This window comes from Cydia pomonella, chromosome 17 (assembly GCF_033807575.1).
Source record: "Cydia pomonella isolate Wapato2018A chromosome 17, ilCydPomo1, whole genome shotgun sequence".
In the NCBI taxonomy this organism is placed as follows: domain Eukaryota; kingdom Metazoa; phylum Arthropoda; class Insecta; order Lepidoptera; family Tortricidae; genus Cydia; species Cydia pomonella.
This window is the reverse complement of record NC_084719.1, coordinates 19701365-19727452: the sequence shown is the minus strand read 5'-3', so window position 1 is coordinate 19727452 and position 26088 is coordinate 19701365. Positions and strand designations below refer to the sequence as shown.

General features: G+C 39.0%; 3 protein-coding genes across 3 annotated transcripts; 1 reads left to right on the top strand and 2 right to left on the bottom strand.

The window, feature by feature from the left end:
- Positions 1–65: 65 nt before the first annotated feature.
- Positions 66–14599, top strand: LOC133526913 (integrator complex subunit 3 homolog). Its single transcript, XM_061863769.1, has 5 exons — positions 66–340; positions 526–3126; positions 4184–4309; positions 8702–8836; positions 11279–14599. Exons 1-5 carry the CDS (start codon positions 266–268, stop codon positions 11342–11344), a joined length of 3003 nt encoding a protein of 1000 aa, XP_061719753.1. The 5' UTR covers positions 66–265; the 3' UTR covers positions 11345–14599.
- LOC133526916 (stress-induced-phosphoprotein 1-like) lies at positions 14596–23179 on the bottom strand. Its single transcript, XM_061863772.1, has 5 exons — positions 22745–23179; positions 22024–22177; positions 21296–21396; positions 19662–19782; positions 14596–17081 (listed from the first exon to the last, which is right to left on the bottom strand). Exons 1-5 carry the CDS (start codon positions 22988–22990, stop codon positions 16981–16983), a joined length of 723 nt encoding a protein of 240 aa, XP_061719756.1. The 5' UTR covers positions 22991–23179; the 3' UTR covers positions 14596–16980.
- Positions 23180–24077: 898 nt separating this feature from the next.
- Positions 24078–25536, bottom strand: LOC133527012 (UDP-GlcNAc:betaGal beta-1,3-N-acetylglucosaminyltransferase-like protein 1). The gene has a single exon (XM_061863898.1). It carries the CDS (start codon positions 25301–25303, stop codon positions 24263–24265), a length of 1041 nt encoding a protein of 346 aa, XP_061719882.1. The 5' UTR covers positions 25304–25536; the 3' UTR covers positions 24078–24262.
- Between the last annotated feature and the right edge of the window lie 552 nt (positions 25537–26088).

Genomic DNA, 26088 nt, shown 5'->3' with positions numbered 1-26088 from the left:
AGCATTTTATGTCTAGGTTAAAGCGTGGGTATTGATTTTATGCGTAGAATGGAGCGTTATTTCGGTCAAAAGAAGCGATGGCGCACCCTGACGGTACTTTTTGACATGTTCAGGTTTTGTGACATATGCACGCACACATTCATGGTATCATGGTTGTGATTGTATTGCTTGTACTTCATAAATATTTTTCGCCTACGACAGCCATGCAGGAGACATCCTGTGCTAGATTTTTAACTAAATAAGTAGTTATAAAAAAATACAAATTATGGAGCAGGCTAAATCTAGTTCACCTAAACTTTTTATGTGCACCGCTATAGAAAACAAGGATGAAATTGAAGAGGTACTGTCTAGGATTTTGCAGTTTTCCAACAAAGAATCATTTAGTCGGCCATGTACAGCAGTAATTTCCCTTATCGACGATAGTGGCGCTAGTGGTTTTCGAGGCGCGAAAACTTAATTTGGTTGCGTGAGTTTATGTTTTCCTTATATTCTTAGTTATTCATCACGAAATGCGTATGTTTTCAGAGATACGAGAGAGCCTACAACTTCTTCCAATCCCTCGTGGCCGACTGTAGTGAAAAGGAAACACATGACGCCCTCAACAATGCGGTTTGCAAAAATCATGAGGAGGTGTCCCTTGGGATGCTGATGTCCATATTGACAGAGCCCCACAACGCTACGAAATGCTATCGAGATCTAACGCTAGTGACCCGCGACGGACTCACGTGTGTGCTCAACAATCTATCCAATTTGATTCTGGAAAGGTATTTAAAATTTCAAGATACTACTCGAAATCAATTACTATGGTTGGTGAAAGAAATGATAAGGAATTCCGTTACCGGAATAGACAGTGTGTGCTGGAACTTAATGCGTTATGCTTCGGGGGGTGATATTACCCCAAAGAACATATTCTTAGTAGAATCTCTTTTGGATATTTACATTGAGAATAGAGCATGGCTAGACAAATTTCCTGTACTTATTTGTATGGTGGTGTACACATATTTACGATTAATAGAAGACCACAATATTCCACAACTCATGGCCTTGAGGCAGAAAGAAGTGAACTTTGTAATTTCTCTAATAAGAGAAAGATTTGCTGATGTTTTGACGTTGGGGCGGGATATGATCCGATTGCTACAGAATGTGGCTCGCATTCCAGAATTTAATCAACTATGGCAGGACATACTAACAAATCCAAAATCTCTGTGTCCCACCTTTACTCATGTTATGCAAGTTCTACAAACAAGGACTTCTAGAAGGTACCTACAGTCCAGGTTAACACCCGACATGGAAAGGAAATTAGTATTCCTTACATCTCAAGTGAGATTTGGTCATCACAAGAGGTATCAGGAGTGGTTTCAAAGACAATACCTGGCTACTCCGGAGTCACAATCATTACGGAGTGACATGATACGTTTCATTGTTGGTGTGATACATCCAACAAATGAACTTCTTTGCTCAGACATCATTCCGAGATGGGCTGTAATTGGATGGCTATTAACAACCTGTACATCTAATGTTGCTGCTTCCAATGCCAAATTAGCTTTGTTCTATGATTGGTTATTTTATGATCCAGAAAAGGACAACATTATGAACATAGAACCTGCAATATTAGTAATGCACCACTCTATGAGATCACACCCAGCCGTCACTGCTACTTTGTTAGATTTTTTATGTCGAATAATCCCTAACTTTTATCCACCTTTTGCTGACAAAGTTAAGCAAGGAATATATAGTTCCCTTCAGCAGATCATAGAAAAGAGAGTGCTGCCAAATCTTCAACCCTTGTTTGATTCTCCGAAGTTGGATAGAGAATTGCGTACAACAGTGAGAGAGACTTTCAAAGAGTTCTGCAGCAATGGTAACGGGGAAGGTGCTTCTGGGGTGCTTGCAGAGAGTAACGAGGAGATGCCTAGAGGTCCCGATGAGCCCGCATTCTCAGATGATGAAGAAGACCCATTGCCAATTATAGCTGAGGACACAGATGATGACGACTTACCTTTGTCTGAAGTACGTGCGCGCGAAAGACCTGAATTAGCTGCTGCTTTGCCTTTGACGCTGAGGCCTTTAGCGGAGACTCTTCTAGACGACCGTTCCGCCGCCGCCGGGACCTCTCTGCTCAACGCTTGCAGCACATCAATGCCTACAGCTACAGCTCTAGCTGATCTATTCACAGCTGCAAGTCAGGAGGCGCCATCGTTAAAAATCACCGCAGACCCTACTCCAGCTGAACTGGAAATCCAAGTTAACACGCCTATTTTCGCCATGTTCAATTTCCTTTCCAAAGGCAGCGATGGAGGCGAGACTAAACGCAAATTAATACTTGAGACAATCAAAGAGATTCGAGCTCAGAACGCGTTTCACGGCGTCGGATACAGTCTTTTATTTTACTTAAAAGTATGCTTCGAGCGCGACCGGCGCGCCGAACAGGACCTCGGCAAAAGGAGAAACGTGAAATTCAAATCGGAAATTTACCGAGATTATTGTAGTTATTTGGAGCTTAAGATTGGCGACAGTTTGGCGGACGATTTTGAGAAATGTCAAGAATGCGACGCTAACGTTTTGGTGTGGTTGATACCGGATGTGTACAGAGAATTCAAAGATCAGGCTCAAAACCACATTAAGTTATTGCATGTGATAGTTTCCACTTTAGACGCTGGCCAATTACAGCGTCTCGTATGTCTAACGTTGCAGAACAATTTGATGATGTTTAAGTCTGATGACATCACGATGATGCTATCAACCAGTTTAGGGTGGGAGACATTTGAACAGTATTGTCTATGGCAACTTTTGACTGCTCACGACATTTCCCTTGAAGATGTCTTGCCGATAATCCCGAAATTGTCTTATAAGGATCATGCGGAAGCGTTGACGTCTGTTTTACTAATGTTAAAGCAAGGAAAGCCAAGCGCAGATGTGCTGAGACAGCTATTCTGTAGGGCGGTACAGCAGGAAGACACGTTTGTTGTGTCAACATTGTTGTATTGGTGTCAAGATTATGAGGACAAGGTTGGGGATTTGGTGGCGGTGTTATTGAGCACGCGATATCCAGGAACAAGCCCCAACAAGAGAAAACGGCCCGGGAAACACAGCATTCCACCGAATGCTCCTCCTTCTGCTGAACTGGTTAGTAATTCAAAATTAATCATAATAATTACAATTAATAAGTCTGTAACATCCGTAATTCAGTAATTATCAGTATTGATTGCAGAAGAGAGGTAAATTCTAAGAAAAAATTGTTACCCCCATATCCACAGCTGATGTGGGTGCCCGCTGTACGGCGCCATGTTTTGTGGTAACTGGATTATCAAAAGCCAATTTTCAGTTACCACATAGTGAACATAGCCGTATAGAGAAATAAGTAAGCATAGAATGCTCACACCATACATCGGTTTTCTTACCAAACCGCTTATTTTCGTAATCGACATCTAGAGTCAAGTAGCGGATTTATCAGTACCGCTACCTGACACTAGATGTCACAAGTGTCGCGACTGGCGAAACCTGTATTGCTCAACAGTTTACAACTAATATTACGAGCAGAAGGACTTGAAAATAGAGATCCTGTTAATTCGGTTAATAATACAATACAATACAAATATACTTTATTGCACACCTCAATACAGAAACAGTACAAATAATACAACACATAAAGAAGAGGTAAACAACAGGCGGTCTTATCGCTAAAAAGCGATCTCTTCCAGACAACCTTTAGGTAGCGGAATTTAAAAAAAATATATATATGTTATATTAGTTACCTGAAAATTGTTGAGCATTAGACTTTTCGTTCGTCGCGACATCTATTGTCAAGTAGCAGTACTGATAATTTCGCTACATGACGCTAGATATCGACTACGAAAATAATAAGCGTGTTGGTAAGACAACTGATGTATGGAGTGAGCACTATATACTTATGTCTCTATGGCGTTACTTGCTATGTGTGCCATAAGCATTCAAAGTCAAATTGAAGAAATTAAAAACCCCGACGGCAGTTTGGCTTCGCATTTGTCACTTCCACTCCCACAACTGCGACGATTCTGATGACACCTCATGAATTGTAATTCGTCAAATGGAGGACAACGTATAAGGGTTACGGGTTGTGCCAAAGATTTATTTTATACGCTTATAATATATTTTTAATTCACATAATAAACTTTATTAATATAGTGAATTTTATGAATTTCAGGTGCTTGGACATCTAGAGCAGATGAGGGTGAACTGTGTAGAACAAGATGATATGTCAATTTTTAATATGGAATGTATGCAGAAATCACTGCAGTTAGCTCAGTCGAATAGTAGTGATAGTATAAGGGTAAGTTTATTTAAACAAATAGACTTTTTTTTTTACCACGACGGTGGCAAACAAGCATACGGCCCGTCTGATGGTAATCAGTCACCGCAGCCTATGGACGCCTGCAACTCCAGAGGTGTTACAAGCTTAGGAATAAATTAAGACTTGAACTCGCGACAATGGATCACTAGCCCTTGCTCTGCCAATTGAGCTACCGAAACTTCAGCCGAGGACAACTAACATTTCCACCTCTAGGGCCTTAGGGAGGCACCCTAGCGACATCTACCGTAAGGGATAAGAGCTTGACTCGACCGCGATGTCAACTTTTAGTGAACATTGACGCTGCCATTCAAATTTTGAATTTAAGTATTTCAAATAAGGTTCAAAGTCCTAGGATTGAAGGACTTATGATGCGTCCCGACTCCAGACCTGCCTCTGCCCTACATTCACTCTGGATATTTTCAGTGCCGGATTAAGAAATTTTGATGCCCTAAGCATTTCTAGATCTTGGTGCCCCCTCTGCCTAGGCTCATCCAGATTACGTTGACAACATTGTTTTTTTTTGGTAAACTAAGTTACGTTCATGGTCGCATTACTGCTGCAATTTGTATTTTCAATCCATTACTTATTTTATCAAGGAAATTGACAGTGCTGCAGCAGAAACGTTGCAACAGTAATGCTGGTGCAGTCGCCATCCTAATGTCACCTTTATCAAAGCATGCGTGAACTAAATGACTGAAATTACCTATATCTATGATTGTGTACTTGCCTTTCCGCTAACTATGTGATTAAAACCCGCTTTGGTTCACTTCACAAATAAACCCTAGAAGTAACATGACCAAAAGTAACCCGAAAGTTACATTAAGGACTGAGGCCCAGAGGCAATTGTAATTCGTACGTGCGACAGGGAGACAACACGTCGAACGTGGTTCGCGGTTGACCCTCAGTTTTTTCAACCGTGGCGGGAAATCGTGCGAGGCCGAAGGCCAAATTGCAGGACAGCAGTGCTTGGAATTGAACCAATGGTGGCAATAGTCAAAAAACAAATCCAACGGCCATGCTCTTCATAAGGTTGAAGATCCGAAGTGCCCACTTGGCGCTTCCGAGCAAGACCTAAAGGCGAAGTTGCGAGAGGGCTGGGTTTTATAACTGACTGAAAAAAATACCCAGTGTAAGCGAGGACTAAGGCGGAGCTCCACGCAGGGTTGAAAAGAGAGCTTTTCTCAGAAGCGCATTCATGTGAGGCCAAAGGTCGAGCTTCAGCAGGGCTGAGCTCTGGCAAGAATCTATGGCCAAGTGTCTTAAAAAACTAAGTCGAAAGCTGAGCTCTTCATTAGGCTGAAAGCGCGGTCAGATCGGCGCTTTTACGTATGAGGCCAAAGCCCACGCTGCAAGAAAGTAGAACTTGGAATTGACAAATAGTGTGAATGAGTCCGAAGGCTGAGGTCCTCATAAGGTTAGGTTAGACGCCCGGAGAGTCTGATGGCGGCGCGCTATAAAAAAAAACAATGGCGAATTGTAAACAAAGCATAATGCCCAGCCGCGAGAGACGAAAGCCTGGATTTGGACACATCGCCAAGTTTATGTGAGGCTTAAGGTCAACTTTTGCATAAAGTAAAAAGCCGAGTATGAGTAAGACCTAACGAAATCGAACCAATGTGATCAGGGCTCTCCTGCTGCTCGGCATTTGGTCTCGCTCAAAAGGGCACGTGATTAGAGTTAGTTGCAGCCGATGAAATAGGCGTTTCGAACCGAAGATTTCCTTTGGCAGGATTGGCCCCTAGGAGTTAGGACCCAAGCCCAAGGGTTGATTTAGTTAAGAAGTGGAGCCACCAAGTTTTGTAGTGTATATTTTTAGAGGAGGGTGTGGGCTTTCAACTTTATCTTGATATCTACATCAGTTAAGCTAGTAGGCTATGTTTGGTATCGTTTTCGTAAAAATGGGGAATGCCGAACTCATTTACGAGTATGGTATCACATTGACACCATTCCGAAGTGGAAACATGTAAATTTTTTTTTTTTTTTTTAATATTCCTCTTCACGCTTCAACCGCTGAACCAATTTAGTTGAAATTTGGTATAGAGATAATTAGTTTAGTTCCGAGAAAGGACATAGGATAGTTTTAATCTAAAAAATCATCGCTTAGGATGTGTAAAGGAGGGTGGAAGTTTATGTGGGGAATCAATAACCGCTGCACCTATTAGAATGAAATTTGGTATGATCTACATTTTAGATTTTGTCGAAAATGATACCAAACGTAACTTAGAACCTAAACTTGAACAATTATTGACCTCCGACTGACCGACTTCGCCGAAGCTGAAATAAACCAGAATCAAAAATCTGGGTGGCATCACTTCTTAATTACATCTTAGGAAAACAAAGATTAATTCAGCTAAAAACCATTGGTTCAAATAAAACCTCAAAATAAAAGCTTTTGGTTTTCGACCTTCGTGGGGCCCCGAACCTGCACTTTAGCCTTTGATTCCGTCATCAGTTCTTTTATCATAAAACATTGACAATTAGTTCGCACGATCGCGGCTATGCAGCTTGGCCGTGTGCAATACGTCGCAAACCAATCTGGGTGCAAGAGATCGGGCAGCATGAGTGACAAATTCCGATCCTCGAAAACCTGTTAAAACTTCGGTGCGAAGCCGAAGGCCGAGTTGCAAGAGAGCGAAATTCGGACACGACATAATTATAAATTAAGACAAAAGTGTAGATCTACTATTAAATTCGACACCCCGAGAAGGCTGAAGAACAAGCTCTACGTAGGGTTGAAGACAAAAAAAAGCTTTCTAAAACTGAGCTCTACGTTGGGTGTAAGGCCCTTTGACTCAAAGGCTGACAGACTTGCAGAATGCTGGCAATCAAAAATCAACCACGAACAAATGGGTAAAGTGTGAGGAAAAAATCAGGATATTGCAAGCCTGATGGAATGGGTCTCCTCGTAGGGGCAAAGGCCTGCGTTGGAGACGTGCTTACGTGCCCTGTACACGATGCACAAAGGTTCATGTACAAACTACCCGTTTTTTTTGCCAGCGATTTTGGTGCCCCCCCAAACGTGGTGCCCTAAGCAAGTGCTTATTTTGCTTAATGGTTAATCCGGCACTGGATATTTTGCATTTCCCGTGATAATTTGAATAAATAATAAAATGTTCAGGAAATTAAATAGAAATTCGTATAACAAATCTGGTTCTGATTGATTAGATTTTCCTCGAAATTGAGCGAGTTTTTCCTTATACGTTGACAAACGGAGCTATTATTTGTAGAAATGGTGTCAAGTCTAAGAAAAAATATAGATGGCGCTGTGCTCCCTACAGTTTGTATCGAAAATTACCTTTTTTCTCCAGTTACCATAAAACATGTGGCACCGTACAGCGCCAAACTCAAACTAGAAGGCACGATTTTTTCCTAGGCTTTCTATTTCTATTACAATCAATATATTACTCTAAGGGTCGGTTACACCTACACGAAGATATCAAGTTACAAGCCAATTCGAACGTATATTTGAATATTTATCAACCCCAGAAAACGTGGTCTCAGCACAAAATGTGAGACAGTTTAAAAATAAATTAGACAAGCATATTATGTCTACTACTCGTTCATGATAACTATCTCTATGATTACTGGATACAGGCCACATCAATTGTCATAACTGCCTGCCTGCTTATTAAATTAGTTGACCGTCACTGGAAGCTTTATAATTGAGAGAGCATATCGGTTTCCGTCGAATCAGGGGCGTAGCTACCGCCGTATCTGCCGTATCAATTATACGGGGCCCCCGGGCCACGGGGGCCCCCAACGTGCGTTTTTGTGAGAAATCTTTACCCTTCCTAAGGGCCCCCAAACAAATTTTTATACGGGGCCCCGCCAAGGCACGCTACGCCACTGCGTCGAATTATCACGTCTAGTGCTTTATTTGACTTATTTGCGGCGCGCCATTTTTACACCAGCTAAAAGACATTAGCGCGAGCGAGATAACTATGGACCTACCGCGAACCACGTTCGACGTGTTGCCTCCCTGTCACACTTACGTAAGAATTTACTAGTGCGATAGAGAGACAAGTCGACGCCCTCTGATATGATTCAAATAACGATTTGATGTCAGGTGCACATTTGACATGGCCTGTTAGTATTGGACCATAGTGGGTAGGTTTTGGTCTATTTATTGTTGGGTATTTAACCTTTTGACCGCCGCAGTCGGCTGTGGCCGTCATGGGAGTCTTGGCAAGGACGCCAACTACGGCTACAGCTGACAGCTTTGCCAATGCAATAGCGACTCACGCGGGGACTCCTAAAGTTCAATTTCGCTTAAACATTCGCGATCGCCTGGCGTCCCGGGTACTGCATCCTTCGCCGTCTGACTTTCAAAAGGTTAAACATTACATTACGGTTTTTTTTTTCTAATTCCAGAGACAATACAGTGATTTATTTCTACTGGCATGGGAAGATGAGTTGCCAATCTCCAGACGCGCTAGGAAGCTAGTCTCCAATTCACTGCCCCTAGCACTAAGCACTAGCTTGCATTCGTCCAATGATGATAGTGAGGTAATTAATTTTTTCTTCTTAAAAAAACTAAATACAAAAATCAGCAACAGCATTTAATATTGAAACAGGTACTTAAGACGTTAGTTTAGTGTTGGTGGCCTAGCAAAGATCGCAGGTTCGAACCCCGACTCGTACCAAAGAGAATTTGAAATAGAGGTGGATTGACATATTTTCGAGCGAAGGCGCCATACCTTTGGCCTGTAAAATGGCGTCAATTTTCAGTAAAAGAATAAGGATCAAAGTCAAATGGCGTTCTAAAAGTTTTAATCATGTGTCGAAAGATGGTAGTAAATTTACTGTGGCTACAAAGTTTACATTGACAATCCACCTCTATTTCAAATTCTCTTTGCTCGTACTAATGAGTTTCTTGAAACTTATCAATTACTTTTTGGTGAAGGAATACATTGTGAGGAAACCTAGACTAGTTCCAATAAGCCCTAGTTTCCCCTATGGGTTGGGCTGAATTATCAGATACCAGTCGCTTTTGTCAAGAACAGTGGCTATGTCCATTTTTGGGATTAGGTTAGCGGGTCCTATACTCTGTATCTTTAGGTATTTAAATAAAAGTAAACAAAATCTACCCTCAAATGGCTCCTTAAGCCAGTTGAGGGTAGATGAAAACATTACATGATCAAATACTGTAGGTAAAGTCAGGTAGTTGAGTGACAGATCCAGGCAGTTCTGTATTTGGTTCGTTAACCAATACTAGTTATGTACAGAATGTAGCATTAGTTTATGAGACTGCTAGTTTAACAGTCCAGACGCGGTTTATTTATTTAGTATAAATTTTATTTTGACACTTGGAGAGACTTTACACCTCCAAATTTTATTAGTATTAGTACTCTGACATTGGGGACCTTTTACATCTCCAGATTTAATGTGTTTTTAACCATAGAGACTATACATCTCTATTGTATTGTTTTAATTATTTATTTTAAGATTATTATAATGTAATGTTTACCCAGGTATTGGCTGTTGTATTTATAAATGTTGTTATGTATTTTTCATGTCACTATATGATGTTATTATAAATGTTGTATTGACTTGTAAAAGAGCCCTTGAGGCCTACTTGCAGAATAAATTTTTGAATTTTGAATTTGAATAAACGTTATAACTACTCTAAAATGTACAAATTGTTTGTTTACTTTTATTTAAATATCTAAAGATACAGAGTATAGGTGAGCCATGTAAGCATACTAGGACAATACTAGGAGGATTATGATGATACAGACAGTACAAAGAGTGGGGAAGTAGGTTATCTTCATACGTCGCACCGCGCGCGGCTTGTATGTGCGCTATAGTATCTATGCGTCGCCGCACGCACACAAACAAAATCTCGACCCGTTTCTCAGTGCGCCCGTCGGGGCTTCTGTTTGAGTGTGCGTGCGGCGACGTAGAGATACTATGGCGCACACATACAAGCCGCGCACGGTGCGTTCGTATGAAGATAACCTACTTCCCCACTCTTTGTACTATGACTCTATTCTCTTAAACAAAAGGTTTTGTTTAGCTATTCATGAATAGCTTCGACTGCTGACTGTAACAAGAGAAAGTCTCTGAAATTGGCTTAAAGATCTCGTAACCAGGCCATAAATAATCGTATTAATACATACATGGGTGTTATCGCAAAACCGGTACCTACTCCGCCAGTTTAATTACAATGAACGATTCTAATTATGGAACCAACCAACCTATTAAGCGTGGGTTATCCCAGCTGTTATCGCCAAGTTGTTACTAATAACATCTAGGATAATTTTTCTCGGTTGTCCCCCGGTTGGGGGCAGCCTGGTGATAATCGTTGGGAATAGGTACTTTGGTACCTAAACCTTACACGTGAGTATCATTTGCTAAAATGTATGAAAAAATGTCCCATTTTAGAAGTCGATCAAGTTGACCTAAATGTTCACGGACAGTTTTTTAACTGACTTCAGAATTTCAAAAGGAGGTTCTAAATTCAGATGTATGTTTTTTTTACGTTTTTTAAACCATAACTCTGTCATTTCTTTACCGATTTTGATTTTTTTATTTATTTATTGAAAGTATACAGGGTGTTTATTTAGTTGTCTGCAGTAATTTACGGGGTGAATATATCGGTCATATTGAGCAACTTTTATTATGGAACATGGAATCAACTTCGAAATTGCGAAAAAAAAATTTACTTCCCATAGAAAATGTCAAGGTCAGACAGCTAAAATGTATGAAACTGACAAATTTTTTTCGCGATTTCAGGGTTGCTGCCATAGTAAAAGTTGCTCAGTATGATCTATACATTCACCCCGTAAATTATTGCAGGTGACTAAATAAACACCCTGTATACATATAGATTCGTCCCGTTTTTTGTTAAAACCCATTTCTGATGATGGGATCCATGAGGAATCGAGGTAACTCCTCAAATGTTAAAGGCATACATATAGCGATTTTTGTTTTTTTATCATGTTACAGGAAGAAGAGATAGTGAAGCCCAAACAGGCGAAACGACGGAAGAAGGCTATCTCCGACAGCGATTGACATATCTGGCGTAAAATGAATGGTAACTTAAAACACCAAAGTGCAACTCTACAATACAATAAATAATATTATGTGTAATACATAATTACGTTCGTTACCTTATGTTATCATCCGGGTACAGTTCTAAGAATTGATACCTTTAGTTTTTTATTAGTTTTGCCTTTTAAGTAATTGTACATTAAATCCACACTTAATATACTCATGGTTTTTAGAGTTCTTAATGCTGTTGTTGGGCGGATTTTAGCATACATTGGCCAAACGCATCTCTTCACCTTTACCACTTTAAAAATGCAAGTTTGGGCACTATCGTAATGCTAGGGAAACATTGTTTTATTTACCCGAATATTTGGGTCATAATTCTTTTCGTTATCAGCCGGGTCCACACAGAGCGAGCATACGCGCGAGGCAACTTCCTCACGCACAATACGGCCAGTGTAGTCGTGCGAGGCGAGGCGCGAGGAGAACGCGCGCGCCGCCTCGGCCGAGGCACGTCTACACTGGCCGTATTGTGCGTGAGGAAGTTGCCTCGCGCGTATGCTCGCTCTGTGTAGATCCGGCTATCTTGTTTCTGACCAATCTGTCTCTTATCAAAAAAAAAAAAAAAGTCGAGTGCTATTGTATGTCTTTCTAGCTGTAGATTAGGTATATTTTACATGAGAAAAATTAAAAATAAAACCATCTCATGCAAAAACCTCCACTCCCGCACATTATTCGGGGACAAAGATCAAGATAACGAAAAGAATTTTGACCCATTGGGCTACTCTGGATTCATTATACACGGTGTAACATGAGGAAACCGAAAGTTTTTAACAGTGTTTTCCTGATCACATTTAGAGACTAAAATGTCATTTAAACTTACTTGATTTCGCCTAGTTTCAGAGTTGATACTAATTAAAAACAGAGACATCTTTGTAACTTAGTGCAAAACGCCTTTTTTGGCGCTGATGCCCTTATCGGGCGTAGTCTTAATATCCTTATTGATAGATGTCAAAAAGTGACAAACTAGGTTTTACAAAAAAAAAATCTGAAAAATTCATTTTCAGTGCCAGTTTCACCATAACATTCAAAAATTTGAAATAATATTTTTTTTCTGGCGATATTTACTCATATAACATTTTTTCCTTCTTTTGGTCTCAGAAGTGCGTGGTTAAAATCTTTCGGGTTCCTCTGTATAACTGCACACGTTCCATATTATGCATAATTTTTGACAATTAGTGTTTGGCATTGATAAAAAAATCTATAAAACCTGCCATACCACAGCCTACTAATATTCTACGTTGTAGATTCGAATCTCAAATTTCAGTTGAAAGCATATCCTGTAACAGAACTAAAAGTGAATAAAACTACACACATACCTACACAATTTTTTAGTTGTCCATATGTCCATGCACCAAATGAATCTCATTTGAAAATCCGTGAAAGTACAAATTTTCAATTACCAGCATTCCAGGTTTTCTGATATCTATTTTTACTAATGCAAGCAGATGCCACAGTCTTTGCCTCGAAAAATTCGAGTAGTAAATTATTATCGCTGACATTTGTTCAGAAATTAGTTAAAAAATATCTCCAATAAACGATTATTGGAAGAACAATATCATTAGTTTAAATTGGTTATGAGGTTTTAAACTGATGTAAAAAAATTTAAATATCAAAAAGTGGCGCCATCTTACCGGGCTTAGGCAGAAAGATTATGGCGCCATCTCTCGAAACGATGGCGCCACTGTCCACCTCTATTTCAAATTTTCTTTGATACTATCAAATTTAATTGATTGTTAGTCTTGAAAAAATTATGCCCCCGAATTTGTGTTTCATAAAAAAGCCGAGAAGTAGAGGATGGGGTTGGCCGGTCGAAGTATTTTACAGATGGCCGCAGCATAAATTTTCCAATCAGTCGGCGTCAAATTCTATTTTTTTTTTTATGGCCGGATGCTAGCCCTTTAAGCTAAATCTTATAGAACAATAGAGATAGGGAAAACTAAGCTGGTGCCATCTGTGCAAATCTTTGACATTGCCAACCCCATTGCCCGCTGCGTGTGATATTTAGAGCCATCATGAACACAAGGCCGATAAATTCTATCCCGGCTGAAAAATGGATAGTGCTTTGTTGTTCTATAAAATTGCATGTAAACCTAAAAACCAATAATAATGGAAACGTTCCTACGCATCACTATGCCGACCTACTCGCAACACGGTATTTTTCAGCCGCATACATTGCGAACGTAATGACAATTCCCAAGCATGTTTGAGAAATAGGTTTAAATTTGAGTCAACGCAACGCATTTTTGAGTACCTGAACCATGAGTGGAAGAGGCAATATGAAGGAGCACGCTTGAGTGAAGAATTATCACTGCTTTGACGTGTAGAACTTCGTTCCACTATCGTGCCGCGCCTAACATACATACGTGCATTTGAAAAGTCAAATGTAGATCTTGCGTTCATGCAATAAGGTTCAATTTCGTTTTCGGATGCACGTACAGGTTAATGATTAGAGTGGCACTATTTCAAAACCGCTTTTGTGTTCACGTTTCGCCGCTAGTTCAGTATTGAGATATAGTTTCCTGTGGGTTTTTTAAATGAATTAAAAAAACAAAGTTAGGTATAATAAAAGCATCGGCTTGAACTTAAATTGACTTTAGGAAACTATCTTCCTGCGTGTATCATATCGTCATATCTTTCAAAATAACTTATAAACATTTTATAAGTAAGTTAAAAAAGGTGAACCGACCGATCAAGTCAAGTTGGTGGTCAAGATCACAGAAATTGGTTGACAGCAGCTCGCTAGCGGGATGTGGAGTTCCTTAGCGGAGAGAATTAAAAAAAATTAAATAGCCTGATAAAAAGAGTTGAGAATACCTATCCCTAACGCTAAATTGTTTTTCCTGAAGAAATGACGATATGTTAAGAACCTCAACAGATCCGTCAGAGACGGCACACCGCTTGCGTGACATCTGCGTGCACGGCTCCAACATTTTTGCGCACGCGTATGTTCAAGGCTACGCACACACAACGGGTGGCCTTAGGCTAAACGTAAACACAAAAGCATAAACACAATTGTATTGTAAATTCTAGCACATCCGAGTAGTCATTATGTGTAAAGTTAGATATTGTTGTACAGATTTTCTATTCCCTTATTAGTGTTGGACTTATTTTAAGTGTAAGGGTATGAGACCAAGAATTTTATTCAAAGGATATATTGTATTATCGCAATTTTCGAATTACATTTTACACTAGGATCAATAAAGTATTTCCCCTTAATTTGTTAATTTTATTTTTTATTCGTACACAAAATGTTCATATTCCAAATAGTTACATATTTACATTCATTGGAAACATTTTTTTAATAATCGTAGAAAATTCTACAGTATAAAACACAATAATCAAATTTAGTTGCACCCAGCCATTTTTTGCCTTTTATGGTATATTATACAAAAGAATGCCAAGGGCCTGTTTCACAATGTCCAAGTAAAGTATTGGATAACTAATTGGCAACTAAATTAACTGCCAGATATAATTTCCTACAAAACTTATCACTTTATCTACCAGTTCAGCTTGTTTTAAGATTGTGAAACGGCAACGATGACTTTATTCGTCAGATAAGTGGCAAGTAGCTATAGAGGACTTTGACATTGCGAAACAGGCCCCAAGACGCATAAAGTAGTGCAAAATGTTATGGGACCCATTTCTTGAACGGTATTAGCCTAATATTATTAGTGTGTTGCCATGGTAACCCATACGACTTGACAGTTCGTGGACTAATATTATTAGTCTAATACCCTTCGAGAAATTGGCCCCTGGCCGCAAAATTGCACGACTATTTCTGGTAAATTTGCCAAACATTAGCGCCTTGATACCCTAACTAATATAAGGTACTGATAATTTTTGGCTATAATATTTTGCACTACTTTAATCCTTTTCACATGGGTCAAAATTCTTTTCGTTATCTTGTTTCTTGTCCCTAAAACAATGTGACGGAGTGTATCTTTTTGTGTGGGATGATTTTTCGTTTTTAATTTTTCTCAAGTAAAATATAACCTATAGCTATAAAGACATGCAACAGCACTCGACTTTATTTATTTGATAGAAGCCACCAATACAAGCGTGACAGAATAGTCAGAAACAAGACAACGAAAAAATTTCGACCCACATACGCGCCAATAGAATGTTAACCCTAGCAATCCGATTTAAGGTTCAATTAGATTTGACTTTCGGGAAATATGACTTGTCTTCAAATGAATCATCAAAGTTGGATTCATTGGAATATACATATTTGTTTTTTTTTTTTAAAACCTTGTAGATTGCGGCCTGGAAAAGGGTTAAGTATTTCTGTGCCTATGATCTTTGTTTTAGGTACCGTAGAAACACCCAACTATAGGTACTCCAGAAACTCCCAAGTATGGTCCGAAAATTGACTAATATCGTCGTTCAGGCGGCCCATTTCTCGAACGGTATTGTGTTGCCATGGTAACCCATACGACTTGACATGTCGTGGACTAATAATATTAGTCTAATACCGTTCGAGAAATGGGCCCCTGTCAAGTCGTATGGGTTACCATGGCAACACACTAATAATATTAGACTAATACCGTTCGAGAAATGGGTTCCAAGTGTGACTATTATTTTAATGTTGTAGTTCTAAGGCAAAATATTTATATAAATGGGAGAAAAACTCAGTATAAACAAAAAATATGGTATAGATACATAATTGGAATATATTTGGGTGCTTTTACGGTACTAAAATGGGACACCGAAATTAGTTCAATTGAGAGTAACTAACTAATGAATTTCGTCAAGTTTAGTGTCTGATATGACTATAACTTGACATGAATTGTAAGTCTATGAACAATTTTCGTAACATTGTAAGTACTTCGCATAAGTTTGAAAGCATTCACTATGTATCACCCATCAACAGAAAATGTGATCTGAGATTCCAGATACTTGGGCAAAATAAAGTAAATTTGAAACTAATTTACAAAGTTTTTACTTTCTATAATACAGCCATGTATTACCCCCAACCATTAATATATTTATTTTTGTTTCCAGAGGATATAAATGTCAATGACAAATTGGTATTAGGCAAATTTTTTTTATACCACGTCGTTGGCAAACATGCATACGGCCCGACTGATAGTAAGCAGTCACCGTAGCCTATGGACGCCTGCAAATCCCGTGAATATAGAGATGAACATCGGATGCTTAATGAAATCTCTCTGATGCTGGTTTGCTTAGGAGAGTCGGGAACAGTACAGACAAGTTATAAATATAGACTAGGGATGTCATGAATATTCACATCAAATTAAGCGAATGTTTTGCGAATGCGAATGTGCGCAGGTCGTGTCCTGTCTCGTCGACTCGCGATGCATTTTGACCAGTAGACAGCATTTTTCAACACTATAACATCCTGTTCTAAGGTAACATATGTTTTATGTACTAACTGATTTTTTTCTAATTAAGAATGATGGTAAAAACTACATATTCCCTAACATTAGCATCCGCATTCGGACATTCGCATCCTGGACATTCGTATTCGCATTCGCGAATATGAAGAATGCGATATTCGTGACATCCCGGATATAGACAAATTGGGCCTAATAATAGCCTAGCTATCCAAAATTATTGAAACAAAATATAACCCTGGACTAGAGCTTGCCCTGCTTGTATCTGTGTCTTGCCTGAGCTTTGCTGTATTTCTTCTTTTCCGTTGGAGTATCTTTCTCTTTCGAATCATCATTATTAACACCTGAAAAAAAAACACTTTTACCGCCAAAGACGTCAACGTACGCGCTTAGTACAATGTATCAACCTTCATTCATTTCGATAAGGTTGACAATGCCACGTTGTTCAATCGCCATCAGATATATCGGAGCGGCCCGGGTGCTCACAAATATCTGAACACGCCTCTATTATCTAAGGTCCGACCGAGATCTCGGTCTCGGTCTCGGCATTCTCGGCCAAAATGGGCCGAGATTCTTGCCGAGACCGAGAATAAGCAATGAGTTATCATTGGTGAATTTGAATTTTCCCCACACGAGCCCCGGGGTCTAAGCCACTCGTTGGTTGCATCGCCCGGTTGGTGTGACGTTTTTTGTGCCATTTTAAGCCAATTACTTATCAAATACTAAGTGTTGGGATCGGATAGGCGCGGTTGCAAGTAATGACTTGTTCATTTGGTTTTTTTCGTTTTGTGGTAGTTGTTATTGATGAATAAATGGGTGTATATTGTGCTCGGGATGTAACTTAGATTAACTTGTTGTGAGTGGAAGATGACACTGGACATTTTGATACTAAATATATTTGTGTCAAAGGGAAAAAGCAAAGCAGTAGGTAAGTACAAAACGACACCTGTGGCGGATATTTTGGGTTACAAGTTACAATATATAACTCTTTATTTTGATTATTGTTATTTTACCTCTTTTTGTGCACATCCGTACTGAAAAACCGGTCAAGTGCGTGTCGGACCACGCATAATGGAAGGTCCCGTACCTTCATATAATACAAAAAAGCCGTACAAGCAAAAGAGCGTATGTTAGTGGCACTGTTGTCGTTTTAATAAGAAGATCAGTTTTTTTATAACTCTTCCATATTCAAAATAATTTTCCTGAAAAATTATTTGCTTATTTAGAATTTTTTTAATGCTTTTGCTCTCCCGGTTCAAAAGTTAGAGGGGATCACACAATTTTTTTTTAATCGATTATTGTCAAAAGTATTTATTTAATAAAAAAAAACGTTTTAGCAACCTTTCTGTATTTTTAAAGACCTATCTAATGATGAGCCACATGATTTTTTTTTTACTTTTTGTTACATTTATACGGAGTATATATTTGAAAATATATTTTACATTATTTTTTTCGAAACTAAGAAGCGACTTACATAATACATCTACACCTACGTTCCAACTTTGGTTATAAAATATACCGTGTAGTTTTTGAGTAAAATGGCTGTGACATACGCACAGACCGACAGACATAGGACATGACGTAACTACAAGGGTTTGATTTTTGCCATTATGGCTACAGAACCCTAAAAATACTGTTTAATAGCGCTAGGAATTGATTATGATAACTTTTTTCTGATAAATCGTCGAATTTCGATTATAAAAACAATTTTAGTGCAAAATTCGTATTTTTTCTCTATTTTATAAATTCTCGGTCTCGGTCTCGGTCTCGGCCGAGAATACCATTGAATCTCGGTCTCGGTCTCGGTCTCGGCCGAGACAAAAAAAGCGTTCTCGGTCGGACCTTACTATTATCAAGGCGTTAGAGTGCGTGTTCGGATATTTTTGAGCACCTTGGCAGCTGCGTAGAATTACAAGCAAGCAAGTACAAGCGTGGAAATCAGAGGGCTGGTGTATTGAACTTTGTTCCCACGGGGCGCAGATTTTCATATAATTCCTATTTGTCCATGGTAATACCAAAGGGTTGCCTCTTGACCACGACACGGCGTGTTAGCGGCGCCGTGGTCAAACCGTGCTGAGCTTGTACACGATGCGGTAAAACAACGGACGGCACAAAAAACGTTTTCATCACACTTGCTCGAAAAATTTCTTAATTCATGCAGGTGTACTGAAGGACAACGTCCTATTTTGTTCCCGCGGGAGCTATGGATTGTGAAAAAAAAAAGCTATACGTTTATAATTTAATATTTTTGTTTATGTTTAAAATTAAATAATTCTATTAATTTAACAGTCGTTCAAAATATTTTTACACAATTATTAATCGTGGCTGAATGCCGAATAGGTCTGTGCCCTCGATGCTAACCCGTCAAGAAATTACAAAATGGCGGACGAATGATTGATATGTCAACGTATTTAATAATTATTTCGTTTAAAATTAAGTTTTTTCTTCACAAGTGTGATGAAAAACATTGTGTGTAACTCCGGCAGTAAAAATATTGCAAACTCGGGTCTTTACTTCCCTAATAATCACCCTCGTATCCAAAGTTTTTACTTACCCCCCTCGTTGCACAATGTACTATTTTCCACTTCTAAATATTTTCCATTTTCCATGATTTTTTAGTATGTTATTGACACAACGAAAAACTAGGTTTATAGATTTCCTTTTATTTCAAAATTAGAAAAACAAACAATTAAATTAAGAAGCGAAACCTATAATATAATATATTATGCTGAAGCGATCGACATCAAAAGATTTAGTTAGTAAAAAACGTTTTCTCAAGAAATGGAATTTCATATAAAAAGTACCGTTATTTCGCTAGGATCGCAAAGCTATTCTTCCCTCTTAAATTCTAATGATTGCGCGCTCTGCAGCTCATAGAACCATTAGTTTAAAACCTAGTATAAAAACTGAAAAAACTCATTTACCCAAGTCCTCTGGCGGTAGAAGTGATTTACCAGGACTGCTGCCCATCATGGTCGCAGCCTTGCCCGCCATCCACCCAATGCCAGACAGGGCCATTGAAAACGCTACCATGCTAAATGGATTCTGCGGAAATAGTAAATTCATATTAGTTGCTTTACATTTGGTGATGTTTTTTATAGTTTATTGTAGATGTCTACGTAACATTATTAATATTATTACTGTCCCAATAAAGGAGGTCTGTCTAAAGTGGCATATGTAATTGCTTTTTTTTGGGCGACGACTAGGCGGCTCGGATGATAGCACCCGCGTCACAGAATATAATACTACGTCGGTGGCAAACAAGCATACGGCCCGCCTGATGGTAAGCAGTCTCCGTAGCCTATGTACGCCTGCAACTCCAGAGGAGTTACATGCGCGTTGCCGACCCTAAACCCGCCCCCCCTCGTTGAGCTTTGGCAACCTTACTTACCGGCAGGAACACAACACTATGAGTAGGGTCTAGTGTTATTTGACTGCGGTTTTCTGTAAGGTGGAGGTACTTCCCCAGTTGGGCTCTGCTCTAGATCTGGAATGACATCCACTGGCTGTGCCCTACCACACAAAGCGAGATGAAATTCACAATGCCCATACCTCTCTTTTGGACGTAGTTTAAGGACGTACCCGGGTCCAATTATAAATAATAGTACTACGTACAGAAGGTTCACTCCAGGGACTGATTTCGGTTACGGTATAACGATATGGTAGCGGTATAAAATAACGATACCGCGCGGCTCAGATATAAAGGTATCGCTAACGTTGAAATAACGGTACCGGTATTTTTTCGATACCGAAAAAATTGGCTCTCAGGCGGGTTGACCTCGCCCATCGCCCCCCGCGCTCGACAATTCCTTTATGAAAGCGGTTAAGGTACCCGAAAAAATAACGGTACCGTTATTTTTCGGTAGCGAAATAAATTTATTCGGGTAATGGTTCGGATTCAGGAACCTCGCGCCTCAAATAAGTACTTATATCTCGGACACACCGTAAAAATGTTCGTTATTTCTTGCGGCACCAGGGGGCCTCGCTAAAAGTACCTTGCCCACATTAAATGTTGGTCTTGCCCCGCCACTGTTCGGATTAAATCGTTATATAAAGGTATCGTTATTTTTCGGTTATGCAGTCCCTGGTTCACTCACACTCGCAAGGCGGCGCAAGCGCGAGCAGGCGTCCGTTCCGTAGCGGTGCCCGGCAACTACTACAGCTAGAAACCAAAATTGGTGTCGGCCGCATGTACCTACTTGTAGCGATGCGATGCGACGAAATCGCGAAGTGAGCCACGCCTGCCCGCGTGTGCGCCGCCCGCTCCGTGCACCCGCGCCAGCAAGCGGACGCCCTTTGAGGTTTCAATCCAAAGGGTCTGACTATATTATAATACATTATGATTCTACTATTATGATACAGAGAATTAGAAGCTATAGCAATAGATATATATGTATTTACTGAGTGGCTCGACCAAAATAACAATACAGGCATGATAGATGAACATTGGAATTGGAACCCCAAGGGCAAATTATAATTTTTATTTTATGCCTCAATAAATTAAACATTATCCTATCCATAGTTGAATGTTATAAATAATATATATTAGGGTACTTACCGATAATGTTGGGGTCTTGGTTAAACTATAATCAAGTATAACAATAACAATACCAAATATAAGGCCGACACATGAGCAAATCCACATGATATTTTGACTATCTGCAAAAGAAAAAAAGGGTTAATAATATTTTAAAGGTTAGTGGTAAAATTTTAGGGTTAACGGTATTTTGTACGGCGCGGTGGTACGTGACTGGTTGGGACACACATGAAAAGTACGCAATTATAGTTTGGTATACGAAATCATAATTTAAGCATTAAAGTCGACGTAAAAAAGTAGTAGAAAAAAATATTATGCATTCAAAGAACCAGCGATTACCGCGAACAACGAATTTCGCAAATTGCGGGCGACTTTCTCTGTGACTCTAATGATGCCATAATTGGAGTAAAAGATAAAGATGCCTGCAATTTGCGAAATTCGGTGTTCGCGCTACGCCCTCTTCTAGTTATTGTACTTGTATTAGAAAACATTGGCAAAATGTGGGGAAGACGGGAATATGAAAGTTTTAATTGGGAACACCATGATAAGGTAACAACTCTCGTATTTATATGCATCAGATTTTCGACTTTGTAGAGCCTTCTCTCTTTGTGTCATATATTTTCTTTCTAAAGACCAATCTGCAATATTTATTCCCAGGTACTGTATACAAATGCAAGTGTTAGTTATGACGAAAGAGCTTGTAGACAGTCTTCGCTACATTTACCTTAGCAACAATCATCTCTACCAACCTCTATATTTCTTTTTCTGTGTTTCACTTATATTCTTAATGGATTCCATCAACTTGGTGTTGTGTGGGTCCAACTGCAGAGCCCTGGTGTATGATATGAGCGCCTCATCGTACAATTCACTGGCCGCTTCCACTTCAGCTCGACGGAAATATCCCTATATTGTTGACAAATAAATTATAAACAAAAAAAACTATGACTTGAAAATTAATTCTTGAAAGTTCATATCTTGCACATGCCATATTTGTCTGCAGTATTTTTTGGGCAATATAATAATAAATTCAGTCACTGACATATATTTAGATATATACGGACGGACGGGCCTTATGGGCAATAAGAATAGGGCCAGTACAGCAGTGTCATGCACACAAATTCAGGCCAATCATGCAGTCTAATGCCACAATGCGATTGGTTGATGAGTTCGAATCACGCGCGCGATGTGCGCAACTAGTTGCGTTAGACTGCATGATTGACCACTAAACTAGCAACATTCTTAGTGTCCATAAGGCCCGTCCTTAGATATATGTCAATGAATTCAGCTCTTATTTACCACAGCCAAAACTATTAGTCTTGTTTGCTATATCCTTCATATGCTTTTATAAGTTAGAAAAAAAAACAACAAAAAGTCCCCTACTTCTTCCTGTACCATTTTAATTCATGTAAAAATAATATTCTAACATAATCTTGTTTGAATTTTATAAAATAAATGTCGAATTAAACTTACCTTAGCCCACTGGGGCTGTAACCTAACCGTCTCGTTTGCATCTTGCAATGATAAGTAATGCTGGTCTAGTTTCAAGAACGCGAAGGACCGGTTACTGTACAAGACATAATTATTCGGGTCCATTTTAATAGCCTGGGTGTAATGCAGTACCGCTTCAATAAACTTTCCATCTTTAACACATTCATTTCCCTTGTTTTTTAGATCCTCTACACTGGGGCTTTGAGCACCTTTCTTTGATTCTTCCATCGCTTGAGAATTAGCCGAAATTCAAACTCTTGGCATACTCTTAAAGACACGAATTACGGCCTGTATTATTAAGAGAATGAAACTTTATCCTATAATTCAAAATTCAATAAAAATGATGGAAAAACTCATCTAATTAAATATTATAATGAATACAATGATAACCGTGATAAGACCTTTTCATTTTTACCTGTATTGGGGTACGTTCTAAAACGAGAATGATATAGTTTGACATTTACCTATCTCCTACATGAATTCGTTTTGTATACATTAGATTTTAAAAAGTAATAAAATAAACGTATTTGTATTTTTAAAATTTCGTTATCTGCCTCTCTATCATCACTATTACAAATTCGTCAAATTCGAGCGATAGAGAGGCCGATCTATCCGGCCATAGAGATAGAGAGCCGGCTATAATCCTTTGATAAAAATGACTTCCTTACCACATGGTCGGCAACGAGGCTTCCGACCACTGCTATTCTATTCTATTTCCATATTTCAGACTTTTCTCAATCCGTGTAGATGTGGTTGCCAACCAAATTGCCAAATTGTATTTCCATGATCAGACTAACCTTGGTTGGACCGTGAAGCTACAGAGCTTGTTTGCCAGTCGTACAGTTTGCGTGGGTACAGACGGTACAGTAGAGTTAGACCAAGATAAGTCTGCAGCGATTTGGATAGGCCAGACTTTGCAAGTGTTGTTTTAAACGAAAACTTTTATGAAATTATGAGTCTTAGGGCCTACCGCGAACCGCGTTTGACGTGTTGCCTCTCTGTCGCACTTGTAACTTCGCACGTAAATGTGATAGGGAGGCAACACGTCGAACGTGGTTCGCGGTAGGCCCTCTGTGCTGTCAAAATCGTTGCATATTATCTAGCGGCGGGTAAACGGGTAGGGTACCCTAACTGGCTTGAAGGCTTCTCATGCCTTGCAAAAGTTGTAATATTTGGAATGCAAATCAATTGGTATCTTCCTATGAGAGTTTTACTATGTTTATATATTATTTACCTAATAAATTAGGTAGCTGACTAAGAATATAATAATTATTCATATAAAACTATCTAAAACACTCAGAATAAAAGACAAGAGTTTAAAAACTTTTTTATTTATTTATTTCTAAATTAATATATTAATATAAATTAATATAAAAACTCGTACATATGTATAATATGTAACCATATTTTCTTAGCTATACATTTTTATGGCACCATGGACAATTGGACATATTATTATCAACATAAAATATTCATAGATCAGTGTAAAATTAGTAATTTTTAGTTAAATAGGATATAGTCTAATCCTTCACTGAGATTCATTGATTGGAGATTCTGTTCAAAAATACCATTAGTCATATCTAGCTTCACACAAATGAGCAAGGGTGGTTTAGCTGCAGAAAAATGAATGACTGGTAGACTTATAAGCACTGCCTTTTTAACAGAGCAGTATAATTCTACTGTAGTCCCAATTTTCTTCTTATCAACATCACAAAAGGCTACTACTTTCTTCAAATGCTCTGGATCCAATGCTCGAACCAATCTTCTGCCAGCTTTACCAGCATTCCAAATAGTGAATGTCTCCCAATTAGGTAAAACAAGCTTTTGTAGTCGCTCTAACTGGATTTGCCAAATCATTTCTCTTTTAACTGAAAATGTTGCCGCACCTTCATGGTAGGTATAAATAAGTAATTCCTTGTTGACTTTAATCAAGTCTCCTCCTAGGTCCAGATGTGAATAAAAGAATTTTAAATCTTCCGGAGTGCCTTTGCCACTTTCATCAAAACTACCCACTCTTTCATATACTGATCTGTGGCAAAACCAAGTAGGCATTAACAAGGTAGGCCCATTGGCGGTGTAGATTTGTAATTTAAGTTGTCTGTCACTGAGATTATTTGCCCAGCAAACCAGACGCGGAGTAGAGTTGTGCGGTATTCGAGAAATATTACTGCCAACGATTGCATTGTGATTACTTTCTGCAGCAAGTAGCTGGAGATGTATCCTATCTGGGTGCATTACATCATCAATATCTTGAAAACAGAGGAACTCTCCTGTGCTCATAAACACTGCCCCATTTTTAGCGGCACCGACGCCTCTCGAAGTCGCAGATCCGGTTAAAATAAACTCGATTCCATATTCTATGAAGTAGCGCTGCCATTCTTTGAGCAAATTCTCTGTTTCATCATTGCTTCCGTCATTATATACAACGATTTCGATGTCGATGCCTGAATTAAGTATAGATTGATTTGCTATGGACTTCAGACAGTTATTTACCCACTGTTCGCCGTTATGTACTGGAATTATTATGGAAACTTTAGTCATCTTAATTGGGCCCTAGTTTGTTCATTTCAACCGTTTACATGTCAAAAAAGCATTCTTTGTATGTGAAATTAATGAGGGCGCTTGGAATTATGTTCATTGCTTTCTTTACAGTCTTTACACCACAATTAGTACAATCCATCACGCCATGAATCATGATCACGCCTTACGCCATGCCATGCTGTTGATGTGATGTGACATGTGACGTTGATGTGATGTGTTGACTTGACAGCTGAGCTGAGATTGACATAGACAAAAGGTTAGGTTATGGAAGGTAGAGGCAAGGAACAGAATCTCCTTAGCCAGAATTGTTGCAAAAGTGTCCAGCCGTCAGCTATAAATAATAGTTCCAAATCTCTCCAGAGTAGCTAAGAACCTAGGCGTTATTGACGGAAAGTGCGCTGTCTATGATTAAATTTTTTCTCAAGTATTCTAGGTATTGTAGCGCCACCTATTTATGGTTTTTTGCTGGACACTTTTTGATATATGCAGTTTCTGTTCCTTGCCTCTACCTTCGATAGGTTAGGTGATAGTTGTGTATAGTTAGGTGATATCGTAGAGTACGTTCCAAAATATCAACAACGTAAAATATAACCTTACGTGAGACAGTTAAATTTGATCATTAATAAAATGACTTTGACATTTAAAACAATAGATTTAAATATGGAAGGTATTTAAATTCCCAGTATTCCCACGCACGGATCCTCATCATACACAGACAAGAGGATATTTTTAAAAACGGGTCACTCGTATTTCACGAGCGTTTTCGATTTAAAATACGTGAGTGA

Excerpts from the sequence above, each read along its gene's own strand:
- LOC133526916 (XM_061863772.1), bottom strand. The coding sequence starts at position 22,990 with ATGGAAGAATCAAAGAAAGGTGCTCAAAGCCCCAGTGTAGAGGATCTA. Across the intron at positions 22,178-22,744 it reads TACAGCCCCAGTGGGCTAAG|GGATATTTCCGTCGAGCTGA; the intron begins GTAAGTTTAATT and ends TCAACAATATAG. Across the intron at positions 19,783-21,295 it reads CCAAGACCCCAACATTATCG|AATCCATTTAGCATGGTAGC; the intron begins GTAAGTACCCTA and ends CTATTTCCGCAG.
- LOC133526913 (XM_061863769.1), top strand. The coding sequence starts at position 266 with ATGGAGCAGGCTAAATCTAGTTCACCTAAACTTTTTATGTGCACCGCT. Across the intron at positions 3,127-4,183 it reads CTCCTCCTTCTGCTGAACTG|GTGCTTGGACATCTAGAGCA; the intron begins GTTAGTAATTCA and ends TATGAATTTCAG. Across the intron at positions 4,310-8,701 it reads ATAGTAGTGATAGTATAAGG|AGACAATACAGTGATTTATT; the intron begins GTAAGTTTATTT and ends TTCTAATTCCAG.
- LOC133527012 (XM_061863898.1), bottom strand. The coding sequence starts at position 25,303 with ATGACTAAAGTTTCCATAATAATTCCAGTACATAACGGCGAACAGTGG.